The following is a 19,653-nucleotide window of genomic DNA, read 5'->3' as shown; positions in this document are numbered from 1 at the left end:
TATTAGCTGTTAATTCAGGATAATTGAACTGGTGATAATTAAACTGATATTTCAATTTTTGCTGTTTATTCACCAAATGGTCTTTATGGAGCCATATGTGACCAAAGAACATTCTTCACTTTTACCCAAACACTCCAGACCTCATTTTTACACTTTAAACATGACCCTGACTATACTTCTGCATAATATGGATGCAATAGTCTATTTAAAAAAAATGATTTACAATTATTCTGAACCTGTTATTGCAATGGCTCAAACATACTGCATCTCTACATTGCATGTGAAAGTGGACAGAGGCAACTTCGCCATCTGAGGTCATTGTGTATTTTCAGCACATCATTGATGTTTTGAGCAACTTCCAATTTGTCCTCACAGAGACGTCTATTGAATGGAGGGTTGGTGGAGGCGTAGAGAGCAGGGCACAGGAAAAAGGACAACAGAATCCAATAAGACACCATTATATCCCACTTAAATGCCTCCCCTTCAGACAGAAATGGGGGCACAATTAGAATAAATGCCCTGTAATCAGGGGGAGGCGGGTGGGTGTGCTGGGCCTAAAGAGAGCCGGCGGGGGACTGGGGGACTGGTTTCCATCAGGGCCACACAGCCGTCTGGGACGTGGCGGGCGCCTGGCCCTCTGTCCTGTGCTGCCTCTGACACTAAACACACGGCCCGCCGGTCCCTTTTAAACGGAGTCAATCCGAGAACAAATGCCCCTTCTCTCCCCATTGGGTTGCCGACGGAGACAGACGTTTAGCCGCTGCGAGTGAATCTACGGTGGCCTCAAGCGACTGACAGATTTATGGGGGCTTGTTCATGTTTGAGAGGATTTCCTCTTCAGACTCAAATGTGATCCATCATACATGCAATTTAGGAGATGGGCATCGTTCTTTTTTTTTTTTTGCAATTTTCCTGAGATGAAGCCAAGCGAATGACACATGACTAAAGGGCTCAAGTTAATATCTGCCATTAAGGAAGGTGCAAGCCTCGACAAGTCAACTTAGGGTTATGAGTGCATCATCTGTTTCATCTGTGCTTCAAATGTAAGGTCTTTTCTTGCACTTGCTGACATGATACCTTTTCGACGAACGCGCTGGCTTTGGTTCAATCACCAAAGAATTCTGTGTCTGTTACCACAAACTCAAAGTATGCAGTGGCATCAGTAATATTGGCCCTGAGATTGTTAGTAGACACACACACATGGTGCAGGAATGGTCAAAAGAAAACAGCAATCAACTCCCATCTCAAACCAGCTCTCAGTCCATGCAACTGGTCAACACATGCTTGACAACACGATTTAGATAATATTTTTCAAAGTAAAGTATAAATTGGAAAAATAAATCAAATCAAATCCACATATTCACACAAATACAACTTTTTTATGTATTAACACACAACAATTTTAAACACCACCATCCACAGCCTGATCCCATTAACAGCAAGTGCAGGAAGTGGTCAAAATGACTTTGATGTGTGTCTTATTTAGTCTATGCATCATGGACTATTGAACTTGCTAACATGTGACAATGCAGTGATCCTTTACAAGCTTGATGGGTCTGCAAAGCCCTAGACAGTTGAACGGTTGACTTGAAGACCAAATGTCATTAAATCCACACAACCCTTTTCAGAGGCTCAACAAAGACACATGATTTAATGTGCAAAACCTGGTCCATCAGTGATCAAAGGCCGCTGTTTCCTGGCTCCAATTCTCCATGTCGCAGTCTCACAACGAGAACAATGTGAACACTTCTCTGGGCTTGGGTCCCAGTGTGTAGACACTTTCATGATTACTCAGCAAGCGAGGGGAAGAGAAAAAGAAGATCTAACACAATCTACTAGTGCCGCACTACATGCGAAATGACCTGAAGGACTTCACTGGGCTAAATGTTATAAAAGCGTGATTTTACACGGAGCATGGGTCAGTGCGAATGCAGCGGTCTACTACGGAGCAGTACTCTGGATTTCACCGTACACACACACACACACACACACACACACACACACACACACACACACACACACACAGACACCACATACACACGCACACACACACACACACACACACACACACACACACACACACACACACACACACACACAAGCCCCAAAACTCCCACACTCCTCATTAGCGAGGAAGGCATATAGGAATTAAACAAAGAGAGGCTTTGTGTGAACACACCAGAGACCACCACTACCAGACAGCACTGGGCAAATCAGCCCCTTAGAGGAAGGCCTCCATGTCCGCAAGAATGAAGGGCAGCGACAGTGCCACAGCTAAGCCAGCTATCTGTGACACACACACACACACACACACACACACACACACACACACACACACACACACGCACGCACGCAGGCACACACTCATACACACACACACACACACATACACATACACACCCTGAAACTACCTCTACCAGACCTCCAGGAAGACCTTCCATCTTTCACCAGGATTGGGGTTTCGTGGAGTGGGGATACCCGGGTCTCTCTCTCTCCCTGTGAAATTGATGACTGCGCAAACGGGGGCTCTTTCCAGAGATAATTAGCGCGAGGCTGCAAGGTTAACAGTGCCCTCGGGGGGAAAGAGCCTGGCGGAGGTCAAGAGCAAATGAGAGACGGGTGACAGAGGGAGAAAAATGGACGCCAAGAACAAAGGGATCAGGGCTCTTTCGAGTCATGCCTTTGCGTTTGTGTCTGTCTCTCTCTCGAGATCTGTGAGGGGAGGTATAGCATCGTTTGATCCGTCTTCATCAACAAACCCTACTAAACTAAAGAGCATCAGAGGACTTTCATGTTTAAGGGGGGCACCATTATAATGATACCCCCGTATACTGCAGTAATATGCCAGTGTGTGAAATAGATATAGATATAGATAGAATAGATAAAGCGATGTTATCTACTTATTCATTAAGTGATGGTTTGGATAAGGAGGAAGGTTTTTATTTTTATTTTATTTATTTTTTTTAAACGAGAACCCAATTTCCACACTAGTTTACTTGGCATGGAATCTCTGAGAGGCATCTCTCCAGACAAGCCCACACCTTTTGGGTGGGGTGTGTGTCATCCTCCATGGAAGCCAGAGGCCTCAAGGAGGGATGTGGCACGGCGACGACATAAACCCTCCGACAGATGCAACCAGCGGGCCAGTCTCCTCCAGTCCTCCCTCCCACACAAAGCCATTCGCCAGCATCCCCTATACATCTTCTCCATTTGCATCATGCTCCTTTGTTGTAGCGTGCCAAGGGGACAGGTTCATCAAACACTCCTCCTCCCTCCCTTCCTCTCGTCCTCTCCTCTCTCAGGGAGCGATGAGCCCCCTGAGCTTCTGAGGGGGCTGGAATCTCTTTGAGCTCTAATGGACTGAGGCAAACAGCTCAAGGAAACCAATCCAACCTTTTCTCTCTCTCTCTCTCACTCCCTCTCTCTAGTTCTCGCTTGATGTGTGCTGGTATTAAAATTGATAACCCTTTTAAGTGCGACCGGCGGAGGACTGCTTAGCCAGGTTGCGCGTGACCGAAGAGAAAAAAAGAGCTCCATCCCATTCCCGAGTTATTATCCGACGCGGCCTACTCCTGCCATTCATCACGTATTGCGAGATGGAACTCGCTGTTAGCCAAGGGAAACGGCTGTTCCAGTGGTGCCCCTGAAAAGATCAATACATGCCACCACTCCTTCCCTCCCTCCCTCCCTCTCTCTCTCTCTCTCTCTCTCTCTTTCTCTCTCTCTCTCCCTCCCTCCCTCCCTCCCTCCCTCCCTCTCTCTCTCTCTCTCTCTCTCTCTCTGTCGCTGACAGTCTTTTTTTTCAGCCTCTCATCCTTTCACTGGAGCAAAAAAAAAGTAATTATATGGGAGAAATGTTGACAATCGATACCTCCCGTCAGGTTAAGTTAAGGCCCCTGTTGCAGGGGTGCAGGGGAGAAGAGGGGTTTGGAGGAGGAGGGGGGTCTTAGTCAGCTGTCGCAGCGAGTGATGCCACTGATGTCCGACAACAGGGACAGGCGGTAAGGCAAAGGACGTCTGTTCGCTCGGATCCTATTCACTCCGGTCCTGTTTTACACTCTTTACTTTGTAGTTAGCAGGGCCACACTACAGCAATTACTACTACTGGGAGAGGACATGGTGACTTCCGTGGACATAGGCTTGGAGTGGTTGTCTAACACACATAGACCACCGAAAGTCTTACGATTTACAGTAAATTACCATTGCTGATGTTCATCACAACTACTATATTTTGGGATCGACAGGTATTTGAATTAAGTGGCAAAGGCTGTGTGGATTCAGAGTACAAATATAATATATTCTAGCAGTATAAAAATAGTGTTAACACTTTACTAGACGGGTTCATAACACATTCATAGCAGCTGTCATAAACTGCACATAAAGCATTCATGACTGTTTCATGAGACATGACTCAACATTCATACCAAACCTTTCATGAATGTGGAAGACAGAACGACAACAACTTGTCAAAATAAAAGTCCAACATTGTATTTGTGTAACCTGGATACCATTAATTTAATTTCTCCAGCCTTTGTAAATATTTCATGAATATGAATATGAAGTCTACATTGAATGTCACTTTACTATACAAGTTGTGAAGTATTCATAATCACTGAATTCAACACTGGGAGGTAAACTAGCCTACATTCAGCTGACCCGTATTTGTGTAACCTGGAACGGTTGGACATTGCCAGTAGCAAAAGATGAGAAATCATCTGCAAAGGTATCATAAAACAAATACATTTTCATTAAACAAAAATTATTTGCTTGACCATGTTCTGTCTTTTTGGCACTGGAGTAGCCCATAGACTCAGATGTGACGTGATCAGGTAAGAGGTTCAGAACAAAAACGGCAATGCTGCTTTGCAATTGTTGGACTTTTATTTTGACACATTTTTGTCGTTCTGTCTTCCACATTCATGAAAGGTTTGGTATGAATGTTGAGTCATGTCTCATGAAACAGTCATGAATGCTTTATGTGCAGTTTATGGCAGCTGCTATGAATGTGTTATGAACTCACCTGTCAAGTAAAGTGTTACCACAAATACATTTTTATGAAGCAAAAATTATTTGCTTGACCGTGTTCTCTCTTTTTGGCACTGGAGTAGCCCATTGACTCAGACGTGACATGATCAGGTAAGAGGTTTGGACCAAAAACGGCAATGCTGCTTTGCGACTTTGGACTTTTATTTTGACACATTTTTGTCGTTCTGTCTTCCACATTCATGAAAGGTTTGGTATGAATGTTGAGTCATGTCTCATGAAACAGTCATGAATGCTTTATGTGCAGTTTATGACAGCTGCTATGAATGTGTTATGAACTCACCTGTCAAGTAAAGTGTTACCACAAATACATTTTTATGAAGCAAAAATTATTTGCTTGACCGTGTTCTCTCTTTTTGGCACTGGAGTAGCCCATTGACTCAGACGTGACATGATCAGGTAAGAGGTTTGGACCAAAAACGGCAATGCTGCTTTGCGACTTTGGACTTTTATTTTGACAAGTTCTCGTCGTTCTGTCTTCCACATTCATGACAGGTTTGGTATGAATGTTGAGTCATGTCTCATGAAACAGTCATGAATGCTTTATGTGCAGTTTATGACAGCTGCTATGAATGTGTTATGAACTCACCCATCAAGTAAAGTGTTACCAAAATAGTTTACTTGACAGTATCGACATAAGAGTGACATGACACTGTCATGAACACGACACTGTCATGACACCCTAACCCTAACCCTAACCCTAACCCTAACTCTAACCCTAACCTTAACCTTAACCTTAACCCTAAACCTAACCCTAATCCTAACCCTAACTTGTTATGACAAAAACCGAATGTCACTTAATAACAGAAACATTATGTCATAAACGTTTATGACTTGTTTATGACATGTTCATGACTGTCATGTCACTCTTATGTCGATACTGTCAACAGTAAACAGGTGACTATTGTGTTGTCAGTCTTTTAGGTTTTCCCTCATGATAGCTGTTTCTATATGCATCAATTCACAATGCGGATTAATAAATATATGTACACGTTAAGAAAACCGCTCTTCTCTCAAGAATGAGAACATTATGCACAGGGGGGAAACAAATAAATAACGGTATGTCAAAACAGAACAGAATCATTTAAGTCCGTCTCTGCACAACGCATTCCTCATCGGTGACATAAAGGACGCTTTCTGATGTCTAGATAATAGGCTCAAGAACGTTTATGAAAAGACCCCTCTGCCATTTTTCCTCAGCTCCCATGCATTATTCTTAAATCAATTCCACAGCCTGGGCTCTGACATCTCCTTCTCCCCCGTTGACGAGGCTGAACTTTATAATCCACCGGCCAGGGTCAGGGGTCAACAGGAAAGGGGAAGAGAGGGCAAGGAAAATCACTCTCTGGGCACGGGCGAAATTCTGACATCTAATTTTCGACTTGATTTATCAGCGTCGAGCTAAAATTGATAGCGTGTCATTACCAGGCGGGGAGCTGTCCGGGGGAGACACATCAAAGGGCCCCTCGTTTTGATTTAGACGCGCGGATCAATACAACCCTATACTGTTTCAATTTGAGACGTATTGATTTTTTCTGACGTCGACTTGATAACTGGGACATTCATCATCGGGCGAGCGTGAAGTATGATCCGGTCAGCAGACGAGTAAAGCATCCGTCTGCTCAGTTGCTTTATTTTGGAGGCTTTCGATTCGCTAATCGCTGCATCTCTTCCTCTTCACCTGATGATGAAGAGCTAAAAATAAGAAGGTACAAGCCTGGCTTAGCTTTTTTATTCCTCTTTTTCTAATCCTTGAGGGAGAGAGAAAGGCATAGTTAGAAAGAAAGAAAGAGTAGGAGAGAGAGATAGAGAGAGAGAGAAAGAGAGATAGAGAGAGAGAGAGAGAGAGAGAGAGAGAAAAAAAGAAAGAGATGAAAAGGGAGAGAAAGAGGCACAACACTCCGGGAATGTTGCTGAAACACAATCCCCTCCTGCTTCGTGGCTGTTCTGAAAAGGCCGCAGCGCAGCAGGGAGACAGGGCGCTACAGCTCCTTTAATAGCCCACAGATGTCTCCGAGCGCACCATGCTTACACAGTCCCGGCCAGTCACGGGCGGCCAGGGCCCAGTTCACCCACGTTTGTGGGTCCTGCATGAGGCCAAACATGATCAATCAGCAGAGATGGTTCTTACGCCAGCATTCCTGCATCTAATTTCAAAAATAGGAGAGGAAGGACAGAGGCAAGCTGCATTTTACGCTTCAACTGCATTGTGTTTGAGCTCACCAAATTCTGTTCTCATTTTTTTAAAACCACACAACATATCAATTCACATGCGTCTGTAGATTGCAGCTGAGCAAAAAAAAAAAAAAAAAAAGGAAATACAATTTGTGTGCATTCATGGTCGGAAAAGCACAGACAAAAAGAACGACCGTTGTGCATACACAGATGCAAGGGGGGGAATGTACACACATTTATATACAGCCTGACACAAATACACTTTATCAGCACATATACACAGAAGAGAACACACACACACACACACACACACACACACACACACACACACACACACACACACACACACACTCACTCACTCACAAACACACACAGAAAAATAGACAGCCATTTCAAAATGCTTGAGGGCTTTATATTTTACACAGGCGAGCATAAATGGAAAAGTTAATGTAGCATTGAATAAGACTAAGCTGCTCTGCTGCAACAGCGCCTAGAGCTCATGAACATATTGCATCATTTTTCTTCTCCAGCAGGTTGCCATTAAATTTGAATTTGTTGGAAGTTTTGCTGTATAATTTACAATGAGGGACCCCCGACTCAATAACCTTTTGTTTCAATGCAAATGTTATGCCTCTGAGGTGGTTTCTATAAATATTTGAATAAGTAAAATGTGGTAGCCAGAACTCAATCCGATATACTGTGTGTTTGTAGAGGCTGTGATTCCATTCCTCTTTTATGATGCACACACACACACACACACACACACACACACACACACACACACACACACACACACACACACACACACACACACACACACACACACACACCACACACACACACAAGTGTGTCTCTTTGTGTATGTGTTCATACATGCCTGTGTGTATGGGTGTGTGTGCGTGTCTGTAGGTATGTGACGCGCTCTGAAGGGTGAGGGGATAAAAGGGTGTTTTCTAAGCAGTCAAGGCAAGAGGAGAGTGACACCTGACGTTGACTTCTTTGAAAGCCGCGGGTGAGGAAGAGGGCACAGCTTGACTGGTCGTTGACTACAGAGGAGATTAAAAATACCCCACACCTGATACATATCTAAACACGCGCGGCAAGATCAAACGAGAGTGCAGGGACGCGGTGCGCTCGGCACTAAAACAGCCTCGCGAGGGTGGCACGTGCTCTGCAGCTCATCTTTGATTTATGCAAAACAGACTATATTATACATATACACACTCTCCATTATTTAGATTTCAGGTCAACACCAAAATGGAGAGGTTGGCTTAAGCCTGAGGCCATACTGCTGCTGAGGAGAATAAGTGGTGATCTTTTAACATTATAAATTCTTACTCATGCTATGGGAATATACAGGGCAGCATGCAGTTAATAGGAAGACCAGCCCGAATGGGAGTTATCAAATGGAGGTTTTTTACTATAACTGCTAACATGGTACGGAGCTCAGTGGTATTAGCGGGTATTTGCATCAGATTAGCCATTTGTTAGCATGAGTGTTCTTTACGATGGTAGCCTGCATGCGGAAAATGGTTCTTTGGTGGTTTGTAATACTGTGCTTCAACTGGTAATCCCATTTGTTGTCACGGCAAATCCAATCAGGTGATAAACTAGAACAGAAAACAAACAGGTTCCGCAGTGCATCCGCAAGATTGGCTAACGTCTCGACAAAACTCAATCTGCTCTGGTACAATTTGATTTTGAAGTTAGACTAAATAAGGAGCCAGCAATCTGAGGGCTGTCGTTTGAAACTTGTTGAGTTACTGAAATCAAATGATTCGGAGCAGAGAGAGAGTTAGAGAGAGAGAGTGATAAAGAGAGAGAGGGAGGGCGGGAGAGAGAGAGAGAGAAAGAGAGGGAGAGAGAGGGAGGGAGAGAGAGAGAGCGAGAGTGTTTCTCATCGCTGTGGGTAAACAAACCCCTAGTGGAACACACGGCTGCCCATCTGCGCTGTGTTTCCATTGTAAAAAAAGGGGCCAAGAGCCAAGGGGTTGCAGTGAGCTAAATAAATGTGTTAAGGCAAATCAGTGATTGTGGTTGTCTGTGTGCGCAGGCCAGGGGAGAGGAGAGGGGATGGAAAAGTGGGTAAGACGGGTTGGGTGTTGTGAACCAGCGTTTTTTTTTTATTTTTGAGTGAGCACTTTGCCACACCAACTCCTGGACTTTCTCAGGCTCGGGCAAACTGACAGCTGTGTTAAGATGTCATGGCAGCCTGATTTATGTCCAGAAGCCACTCTTTAGCGGTTGTGTTTGGAAACATTTCCAAACAGCAGTCAGAGGGCCTCCATCAAACAGCCTCTTAAATGGCTGGACCTTCAGCACTTGCATTCACCCCCCACGCCCCCTTCTACCAACCCCTCCGAAAAAATATCATGTTTTTTTTCTTTCCTTTTTGTCTTTTATGGCCACGCTTCATTTGGTTACGATGCCATGAGAGTTTACTCTGTTTGGTCACTAAGCGCTGTTAGCTTAATCCCTGACACTCAGAGGGCTGATGGGGCCCGTTTGATGTGTGTGTGTGTGTGTGTGTGTGTGTGTGTGTGTGTGTGTGTGTGTGTGTGTGTGTGTGTGTGTGTGTGTGTGTGTTTCAGTCAGAGCAGGGAGTACGACTGGAGCCGGCCGGAGAGGGTATGTGTGTGTGAGAGGGGCCGAGTGGGGAGTGGAGACAGAGGCAGGCTGGGCCGCTCTAACTAGACCCGTCGGGAGTCCTCTAACCGCCACCAGGTGCTCCGGTGTGTGAGTGAGAGGACAAATGCTTGGGTCTGGTAGACAGGGGCCTAAATGCAAAAACACACACTAAGACACATACACACTGACAAACACACACACAAAGACACACACACACACACACACACACACACACACACACACACACACACACACACACAAACACACACACACACACAGACACACATACATACACATACATGCATGTACAGTCAATCACACACACCCTTCTTTCATGGGGCACCACTGGAATCCGTATATTAGATGGTGATGCATGTGTCTCCAAAGGGCTCCACTGTCCAGCGTGGAAATAGTGTTTCCAGAGCCCCACTCTAGACCCCCAACCGTTCCCAACTCCAAGGCCCACTGCAAATATCGCAACATAGAACTGCTGCCTTATGTTGACCTTTGCTCATCTGGCGGCAGAGACCCTTACAGCTGTTCTCCACGGGCCAGATCTCAACCCCAATGAGCTCTGGTCAGTCCGTCTTCACAGACCCCAACCCCTTACCCAGATGCCAGCTTCTCTCCACCCTTCTTGGCTTTAAACACTTTCGGAAGACCTCTCTCACAGCACTGCCCTGATGAGACCATCCCCCACCATGACCAGCTCTTACCTCTGAGCCAGGGCGCCCCAGGCTCCATGCTTGTTTGTCAGGATGTTGAGGATCTTCTGCTTGAGCTGATTGGCTGTGACGTGATCACGGTGCTTGGCGGCACCAATCAGGTGGTCGCACATCTTCTCTTCGTCCTTCCTGTCAGCAGCATACTGGGCACAATTTGACTGGGAAAAACGAAGAGATGAACAGAATGAATAAATGAATAAACAAATTAACGAATGGATGAAATTATGAATGGATGAACGAATGAATGAATGAATTAATGTGTGAATCCATGAAAGAATGGCACGGACATGATCAGATATGGCATTCCCCTGACTGATGTAACTGCATTTGACTGAGTCGGTGACAATTCTTTTAAAACCGTGCCTGTTCGTTTTCAGAAAAAGCCACAGATGTCTATGCCAAGACCATCAAGCCTCGTACTCTAGTGAGGGCCAATGACATTGCTCTGGTTACACTATTGAAAAAAAACAAAAACAGTTTGATGACATTAAGCATTATTGGAGACACACTAATGACATGTTTTTGTAACATGAATTCTAAAATAGCTTATTAGGTTCGGCTCTAATACGGTTGGACATATTCATTGGGTGAAAGTGAGGAAACCTTTGCTGTGAAAGCAAAGCCACAGTCTCTCTGGAAAGGCCATTATGGCGGCGCTGCCGTGTGAACCACTCACTGGGACCAGTCACAGAGGGCCTGGCGCTCAATGCTCTGGGAACGAGTGAGACCTGGGGAGAGTGGCCAGTATATTGGTCAGTTGTAAGGGAACAGAGCAGGCCGGCCACTAGACATACGGTGGGCTCAACCAGAGTGAAGGTAAACACCAGGGTAGGCTGTCTGTGGCTGCTTAAAGCCTGAGCTTGGGATTAATTCAAGTCCATCCAATTTGATTTACTTTGTGTAGTGATGTTTGCAATGAGTGTTGTCACAAAGACACTGTAGAACAGAGAGGAGCTTTACTTCTAAATACTTAGTGATAAAAACACTTTGGGGAGATTAAATGTGATAGAAGGTGTTTTTGAGTTGTTAGATTACATTTAGACAGTTTATCGGAGATGTGTTACTGAGAAACTCTGTAAATACCACCTCTGATTATCACCTCAGGAAAACACAGTTGATTGCAACCGTCATGTGTATGAAGAGTAATGACAATATAATAAAGCCTTTTCAAGTCATATGAAGTGCCATCTAACACAACTGATGATATTTCTTTTTAAAAAGGTGAAAATAACTCTATGCAGGAGTCAGTCATCTGTCAGCTGATGATTCTGTGATGTATATAATTAAGGACACAGGTTACACAAGGAAACACTGCAGTGTGGAGCACTATAAATAGCGCCAACCCACATTCTCCCACTTAAAAGCATGAAACGAAAAGCCAAGACAAGCCCTGCATGTTGAAGCTGCATACACAAACCCCCACCTCACCCACACATACACACCCTCCCCCTCCACACACACACACACACACACACACACACACTACACACCCCCTCCCTGACTAAAAAGGCATCGCTGCGAGCCGCATCTGACTTTATCTTGCCTGCTAAAATAAGATTGTCTTACTGTGCGGCCCCTCGGGGGGATCGCGCGCTAATATTCAAAATCTAATTTGCTAACAGAGGCTAGCTGCTAATTGAATTTCCTGCCTTATATTTGAATTCTGTCAGATACGGTATAGCGGCGTATTCCTCAAGCCGGCCGGATAACTCAATCTCCGCGTGTCATCTCCCGTTACCATGTGACGCGCCGTCTGACAAATATCAAACGTTATTTATCACTTTGAGAGAGGGGGTGTAGAGTAAGGAGAGCTGGTGGTGGGGGCTGTGATATGAGGTTTGGATCTGACACCAACTTAATTGTAAAAATGTCTTATCTGCCCCCCACATCTTCAATCTTAAGGGGACTGTGTAGTAATAACCTGGGGCGAGGGGGGGGGGGGGCTGGGTTGGTGGTTGAGCTAGATGGGAACTGCTGGCTGGCTGGCTGGCTGTCTGTGGCCCATGGGCAGACAGATGAATGAGGGTCCAGGTGAGTGTGTAATGGTGACACCACCTGTCACCGTTGCACCCCCACCCCCACCCACCCCCGGCCCCACCACCCTTTATCAGGGCAGGTCAAGGATCCTTGAGAGTGCTGCATCAAACTAACGGCTATTGGAAGGCTGCTGCCTCCAGATAAGGAACTCATCACTGCCAGGATGCATAGCCCACTAACATGTGCGTGAGTATGTGTGTGAGTGTGTGTGTGTGTGTGTGTGTGTGTGTATTGTGTGTATTGTGTGTGTGTGCGTGTGTGTGTGTGTGTGTGCGTGTGTACTGTATGTATGTGTTTGCATATAAGTGTGTTCTCCATCACAGAAACATACTTCAATATCAGACAGGAACATATGCTGGCACCACATACTTCATGTGAACGACTTCCTCTTAACAAACTGACCAGGCCCTACATAATGTACGCACCGCTCTCCAACATACCCAAACCCACATATGTGCTAAACTGCCACACTAAACTGCACAGTTTTGGCTGAAGACGGCACTGTAATCACTGCTCGTCATTGCTGGAGTTTAGTCACTAAAATCATTAAGGCCTCCAATCTCACGCTCATAATTACACATCAAGCAGCAGCATAACAAAAGGTTTTAAAAGCATCTGACCCATAATACCCTCTAATGAGAGTGCTTTTGCCCCCATCCCTCACATTGGAGGGGTAAAAAAAAGCCTAATCGGTTCGGACTAGCTGGCAAATAGCATCCCAGGAGGTTAACTCATTAATTGGTTGGGAGAGGCTTATAGCCCAATGAGAGCAACTAAGAAAAAAAATGATTAATCCCGGCATATCAAGCCCAGCTTGGTTTATTAAATCTGGGCCTATCAGGCAGATATGGTGGGGGGTCTAATCCTACAAAGACACGTAGGGAGTGGGATTAGGAAAAGACGGGGGGTAGGGCGGGGTGGGGTGTGATGGGGGACCCCCGTGGGCGTTTCCGATGCTGGATTTTCACAAGATTCCCCACCACCAGCACCCCTCTGCGCTCCTCCACATTCCCAAATCCCACATTCCCATATCCGCGCTCGTTCCGATCTCCTGTGGGATCTCAGCTCTATTAGGCTGAGTGCTGGCCAGACTGAAGCTCCTCATCAGAGCACAAAGCTGTTGCTTCAGCTAATTTACAAAGCCAATTTACCACATGCTTATGGAGGGATTTCCCCTTACCACTTACTGGGCATCAGATACCATTACATATTGGGTGGGATAACTGAAGACTAATGCCACTAATGGTTTACTGGTGAATTTTCAATGCATTGGTTGAACATGCCATGAATTCATTAATTGCAAGGATCCATTGAGCATCCAGTGGAGGTATGCAATTCATATAGGATATGTACAAATGGGATAACATAAGGATGTGCAGTATGGGATAAAACAAGGAAGTGCAGTATAGAATATAATAGTGTGCTGTAAAGGTTATCTGAGAACATCTGAACTGCACTCCTCAGAGCACAGGAGTAGTACCTACAGTAGTACTGAAAGACACACACAAAGAGGACACAACCACACACACAGAGACACACACACACTTCCTCACCTCAAACTCAGCGTGCTTGTGAACATCCTCAGCTCTCTGCCTGTTGAGGATGAACTCTGCTTCGTTGGCCACACGTACAATGTGGTCCTTCATGGCATGGCACAGCAGTCTAATAACACACATAACCACACACACATACGCACACACACACACACACACACACACGCACACACACGCACACACACACATTTGAGATCTGTTCAACTCCAAATAGATAAAATCAGGTTAGGAAAGCATATTTCATGATTATAGAACCATACCCTCTGCCATATGTACACCTTTAAAGTATGAAAGGATGAAAATGAAGATATTTGGCAGTTGGGATGAGATAGGTTAGAGAAAGCAAGAGGAGCTGGGTAGAGTGAACATAATGTTGCCTATTATGGGTGGAGATGATGATGAGCCTTTTCACACATCGTTAATTCTCCTATGCTTTAATTTAACATGTGGGCTGGGGAGGAGCACTCTATTTTATTTTGGTCCACAGTGTGCTATAAAATGGGAAATAACTCTCCACTAAAAACCCTCTGCACATTTCTGACCCAAACTCTCCACTGCTGGACCGCGGACAATTCCATTCATTCATTCCACTGACAAACTCTCAATTATGCCGCGAGTGCCTGAGATCAGACGAGATGAGAGAACTCCTCAGTCTCTCCTTCGCTCTCTCTGTCTCGGAGCTCAAGTGGAGCCAGGACACCCGTGACTGACAGAGCCAATCCCACTCATTAGTAGGGCAACCCCACGTGCTACAACATCACCAGCAAGCTCCAGCACCACTGGCTGGAAACAGACATACAGCCGCATGGAGGCAGGCAAACAGTAATGAAAGAGAAACGTGCAATTGTGACTATAGACCCTTTCAACAATAAAAACAAAAACAATGCTTGAACGTTCTATTTGGTTCCCAATCTACTTCCTCTGCATTAAGATAACATATGGAATGTTAAAACGGAAGCCTTGTGGGGCCAACTATGATGCTGATAATGGAACTCTCTTGAAAGGGTCATTTACTGTACAGCTAGTCTGCTTACATTTGGACTGTGTCCAATTTCCCCTATTCAATATTCTTTGTAATATTTACAATTAGATTTACTCATTTAGTGGACGCTTCTATCCAAAGCGATTGTCCATCCCATCAGGGGAAGTCTTTAAATGTTTCTAAAAGATGTATTCAAAATGATACAGAGCAATAATGTAATATACTGTTTGTTTTTGTGTTTCACAAACCCATGATTGTTATATCATTATCTGTAATGATACAGAGCAATAATGTAATATGCTGTTTGCTTTTGTGTTTCACAAACCCATGATTGTTAGCTATTAACTTCATCAGCAGAAGAAAAGGAATGCAATCATGTGCAGATGGCGGTCCTCCAACACTGTTCCAAAGACAACTGGGAACTCACAGGAGACTTCCAGACAGAAGAGGCTGCTTTACGGTCCACATGAGCCTGTGGAAGGGGCAGACTTATGGGGCCGAGGCTGTGAGGAGGACTGGGGAGAGAAAGCTGGAGCAGGTGCCCTGAAAGATGGGCCGGAGTTTGTGTGTGTGTGTGAGAGAGAGTGTGTGTGTGCGTGTGCGTGTGTGTGTGTGAGGGGGGGTGGGGGTGGAGGTGGTGGTGGATGATGGATCTGCCAGCACCCTGGACAGCGGCAGAAGCCTCTGCTGACTCAGGCATTGTCCCAGAACAGTGGGAGAGAGAGAAAGGAGGAGAGAGAGAAAGAGAGAGGGAGAGATAGAGAGAGAGAGGGAGATAGAGAGAGAGGGAGGAAGAGATGGGAGTTTAGACAGATGGGTCACCAGATGGAATAGCAGGCTGAGCTGGCCTGAGACAGCCACACCCATTCAGAATGAGAGTGAGGGAGAGAGAAAGAAAGAAAGAAAGAAAGAGATATAGAGAGTGAAAGAAAGAAAGAAAGAAAGAGAGAGAGAGGAAGATATGGACCCTTTCAAGAGAGTTCCATTATCAGTATCATAGTTGGCCCCACAAGACTTCCTTTTTAACATTCCATATGTTATCTTAATGCAGAGGAAGTAGATTGGGGCCCAAATAGAACTTTCAAGCATTGTTTTTGTTTTTATTGTTGAAAGGGTCTATAGAGAGGACAAAAAAGTGAGGCGCTGAGAGTGAGATAAATAGTGAGCAACATAGAAGTAGGAGTAGAAGAAAAAAGGAGCAAAGAAGAAAAAAACTCAAAAAGGCAAAGGTTGTCCATTCCACAAAGCTCTTCATCTTAGTCGCACCCCCCCCCCCCCACCCCCCACCCCTACACACACACACACACACACACACAGAGAAAAGACAGACACAGAGAGAGAGAGAGAGAGAGAGAGAGAGAGAGAGAGAGAGAGAGAGAGAGAGAGAGAGAGCAGTAGCAGTAGTAGTAGCAGACCACACCACCCACTCCCTGACTGAGCGCTGAGAGCAGGAGAGAGATGGCTGGTGCGGCGGAGTGGCGGCGTGCCCTCAACCTCTCTCTCCGTCAGCGTCTCTCATGCCTGTCTGCCTGTGCTTACCTCCCCCCCCCCATATAGAGAGCGCTGTGCTGGGGAAAGAGGATTAGCGCTAATCCAGGTGCCTGCACTCCAAGCAGCCTTGCAGATGCACTCCTTGCCAGCTCCACGCCCGCACTCACGCCTCACACACACACACACACACACACACACACACAACGCAGAAGGCGAAGCAGACAAACAGGGAGAGTGATGTCACAACAACAGGAGTGTATGTGTGTGTGTCTGAATGTATCTGTATACAAACATACCTCCCCTCGTTGATAAGTTCAATGAAAGCCAAACCCGCATTCTTTTGGATGGAGTTCTGCCATTCCTGCAACAAACAAACAGAGAAATAGAACATGGAGAAGAGATGAGAGGTGGCAAGGAAACATATTCATTCTTGAATAGCTTTTGAATGGAGTTTTTTTTCTTTCTCCACTTTTTCACATTAAACACTTCACTTTAATTTTTTCCTCAATATAAATGAATGTCGAAATTGGCAATAAAGGTGCAGTCAGGGGATTTTACCCAATTTCAAGCCTGTAACATTTGTTTGTCACATTCAGCAATAGTCTCCTCACGACCGCTAGCTGCCCATTCCGTGAATACACTGTAAAAAACCTGATCTCTGTAGGCAACTCTGTAGGAAAACTGGAAAGAAACAAAGTGGGGGCAGCATGTCCCCTAAACAAAAAACGAAACCTTGCATGGAATTTTGAAGTTTCTGGGAATACTGAAGGTAGGGGTGAGCTACCTCTCTGCCGTGTTTCATTTGGTCCTTGGTTAAAATATAGTGTACGTCTGCTAATAAATGTAAATATAAACATAAATACAAACAAACACGACTTCCTGCAAAATCCTTGACTGTGCCTTTAAGTCACTCTAACTGTAACTGTTATTCTTACAGTGGATGCGCAAACCATACTCCAATAAAACCTTACCGCTCAGTAATAAAGATTTTATTTCCGTCTGCTGAGAGCCCATTCCATTCCCAGCTGTACTGCCCCCCACACAACACTTCCTAGCAGTCCCATGGCCAGCCTCTGATCACTATACAGTAAACATGATAGCCCCGTGGTCAGGAAAAGGGCAAAAAAAAAAAACGGAGCAGTGCATTAAAGATCACATACGCGCCTTTAAGAGCAGGAGAAGAAAGAGACGAGGCAGAGGAGAAGAATGATGGTGGGATGGTGGAAATGAGAGTAGAAGAATGATGGTGGGGACATTAGAGACATGAGAAGGATAAAATGCTGCACCACACGTGCAATGGCTCCTCTCCTACTGCACTGTGAGAGCAGTAAACATGGCAGAGATGGAACTGTAGAATGAAACCTTATCTCCCTTTCTTTTCTCTCTCTCTCTTTCTCTTTCTTTCTCTTTCTTGCTCATAGTTTTCTTCTACATCTTTCATTCTTTCTTCCTCATTCTCTATCCATCCCTCCCTCTCCTACCCCATGGCTTAAATACCGCCATTTCCTCTTGCTTCTACAGTGACTGATTGCCCTCCTCTGTTGCCCCAGCCTCAGACTCCCAGCCCCAGTCATCTAGCAGTGGAGAGGCCTGGGTCTGCGGCGCTGTGCCTGGGGGGTACGGGGGGGTCTCGTGGGGGGCCAGGGGGCATGGCTGTGGAGGGGATGAGTGGTGGTAGCTGTGCTCTCTCTCTCTCTCTCTCTCTCTCTCTCTCTCTCTCTCTGTCTCTCTCTCTCTGTCTCTGAACGAGGCTCTGGAAGTGATTAAGGAGCCGTGTGGATTTGGAGAGGTCTGCGTGGGCCAGACAGTCGCACGGTGGGAACTGCGCAGCTCCCGCTGCCTGCCCGAGCCGAGGGGGAAATAGAGAAGGCCGGAGTTCATGAGTTGCAATGTGTGTGTGTATAATGTGTGTGTGTATAGTGTGTGTGTGTGTGTGTGTGTGTGAGTGTGTGTGTGAGTGAAAGAGAGAGAGAGAGAGAGAGAGATAGAGAGTGAGAGAAGGAAAGACAGACACATCATGTGCACATGTGACTGGATCTGCTCCCTGCTATCTTAATTCAATGATCAAGATATATATCCCCAACTGGCCACTGTGTCCTCTGATGAGCGTCTGTTGTGTCGACCAGTTATAAACTCTAGGTCAAATTCAAGACTCTTTTCCTCAGTGGTTCCTTGTTGGTGGAATGAGTTGCCCAGTGCTCTCCGTTCTTGTGATAGTTTTGGGTCTTGTAAGAGGGGCCTAAAGGCATATCTGTTCAACATGCACTTAGGTTATTAAGCGTTTCTTATGCGTTATTAATTGTTTAAATTGTTTACTGTTAAACTTAACTTTATATTGTTATTTGTATGTTGCTTTGGACAAAAGCGTCTGCTAAATACCATAATCATAATCATAAAGATTTATGCAGATCTATCAAGCAATTCATCCACACAGGGGAGAGAACATTTGTCTAAGTGTGTGTCCTTATCTATGCATAGAACAGGTATGGATCAATGTATGGTGTGTGTATGTGTGTGTGTGTGTGTGTGTGTGTGTGTGTGTGTGTGTGTGTGTGTGTGTGTGTGTGTGTGTGTGTGTGTGTGATTCTGAGCATGTTTGGGAGTGTTACGAAACTCAGAACTCCACAGCAAACTCGGAGAATGTAACTGTGGTATTGGGTTTGGGTTGCTGGCTTCACGGAGTGCCTTGTTGCATTCATATGAAATGTCGCAGCCCTTGTTTTTGGTGTTACCCTGGAGATGCTGGTCCACAACATGTCCATGTGATCCTCAAGTCAAGCATGTATGCCGGGCCTCCACACAGCCCCCACTGGACTAGCAGGACAGCAGAACAATGACACTTTATTAGCCAGAAATCTCAGTCTTAGCAGAAATAAAGAGGTGTTGTGTTTATGACTTTTAGTGCCTCCCCACACACACACACACACACAAGCACAGACACAGACAAAGACACAGGCACACACACACACACACACACACACACACACACACACACACACACACACACACACACACACAC

General features: G+C 45.4%; 1 protein-coding gene across 7 annotated transcripts in view; it reads right to left on the bottom strand.

Annotated features, from left to right (window-relative positions):
• LOC121683409 (neurobeachin-like) overlaps positions 1 to 19,653 on the bottom strand; it is a 284,145-nt gene that overhangs the window by 106,138 nt on the left and 158,354 nt on the right. For all 7 annotated transcript variants that reach the window (XM_042063032.1, XM_042063026.1, XM_042063027.1 and 4 more), the window contains 3 exons: positions 16,931 to 16,995; positions 14,162 to 14,270; positions 10,563 to 10,729 (listed from right to left, as the gene is read on the bottom strand). In XM_042063032.1, the coding sequence (XP_041918966.1) occupies positions 10,563 to 10,729; positions 14,162 to 14,270; positions 16,931 to 16,995 (341 nt within the window). The remainder of the gene's footprint in view (positions 1 to 10,562; positions 10,730 to 14,161; positions 14,271 to 16,930; positions 16,996 to 19,653) is intronic.

Source organism: Alosa sapidissima, chromosome 15, assembly GCF_018492685.1.
Source record: "Alosa sapidissima isolate fAloSap1 chromosome 15, fAloSap1.pri, whole genome shotgun sequence".
NCBI lineage: Eukaryota > Metazoa > Chordata > Actinopteri > Clupeiformes > Clupeidae > Alosa > Alosa sapidissima.
The sequence above is the reverse complement of the archived record's forward strand: the minus strand, read 5'-3'. Positions and strand labels throughout refer to the sequence as shown.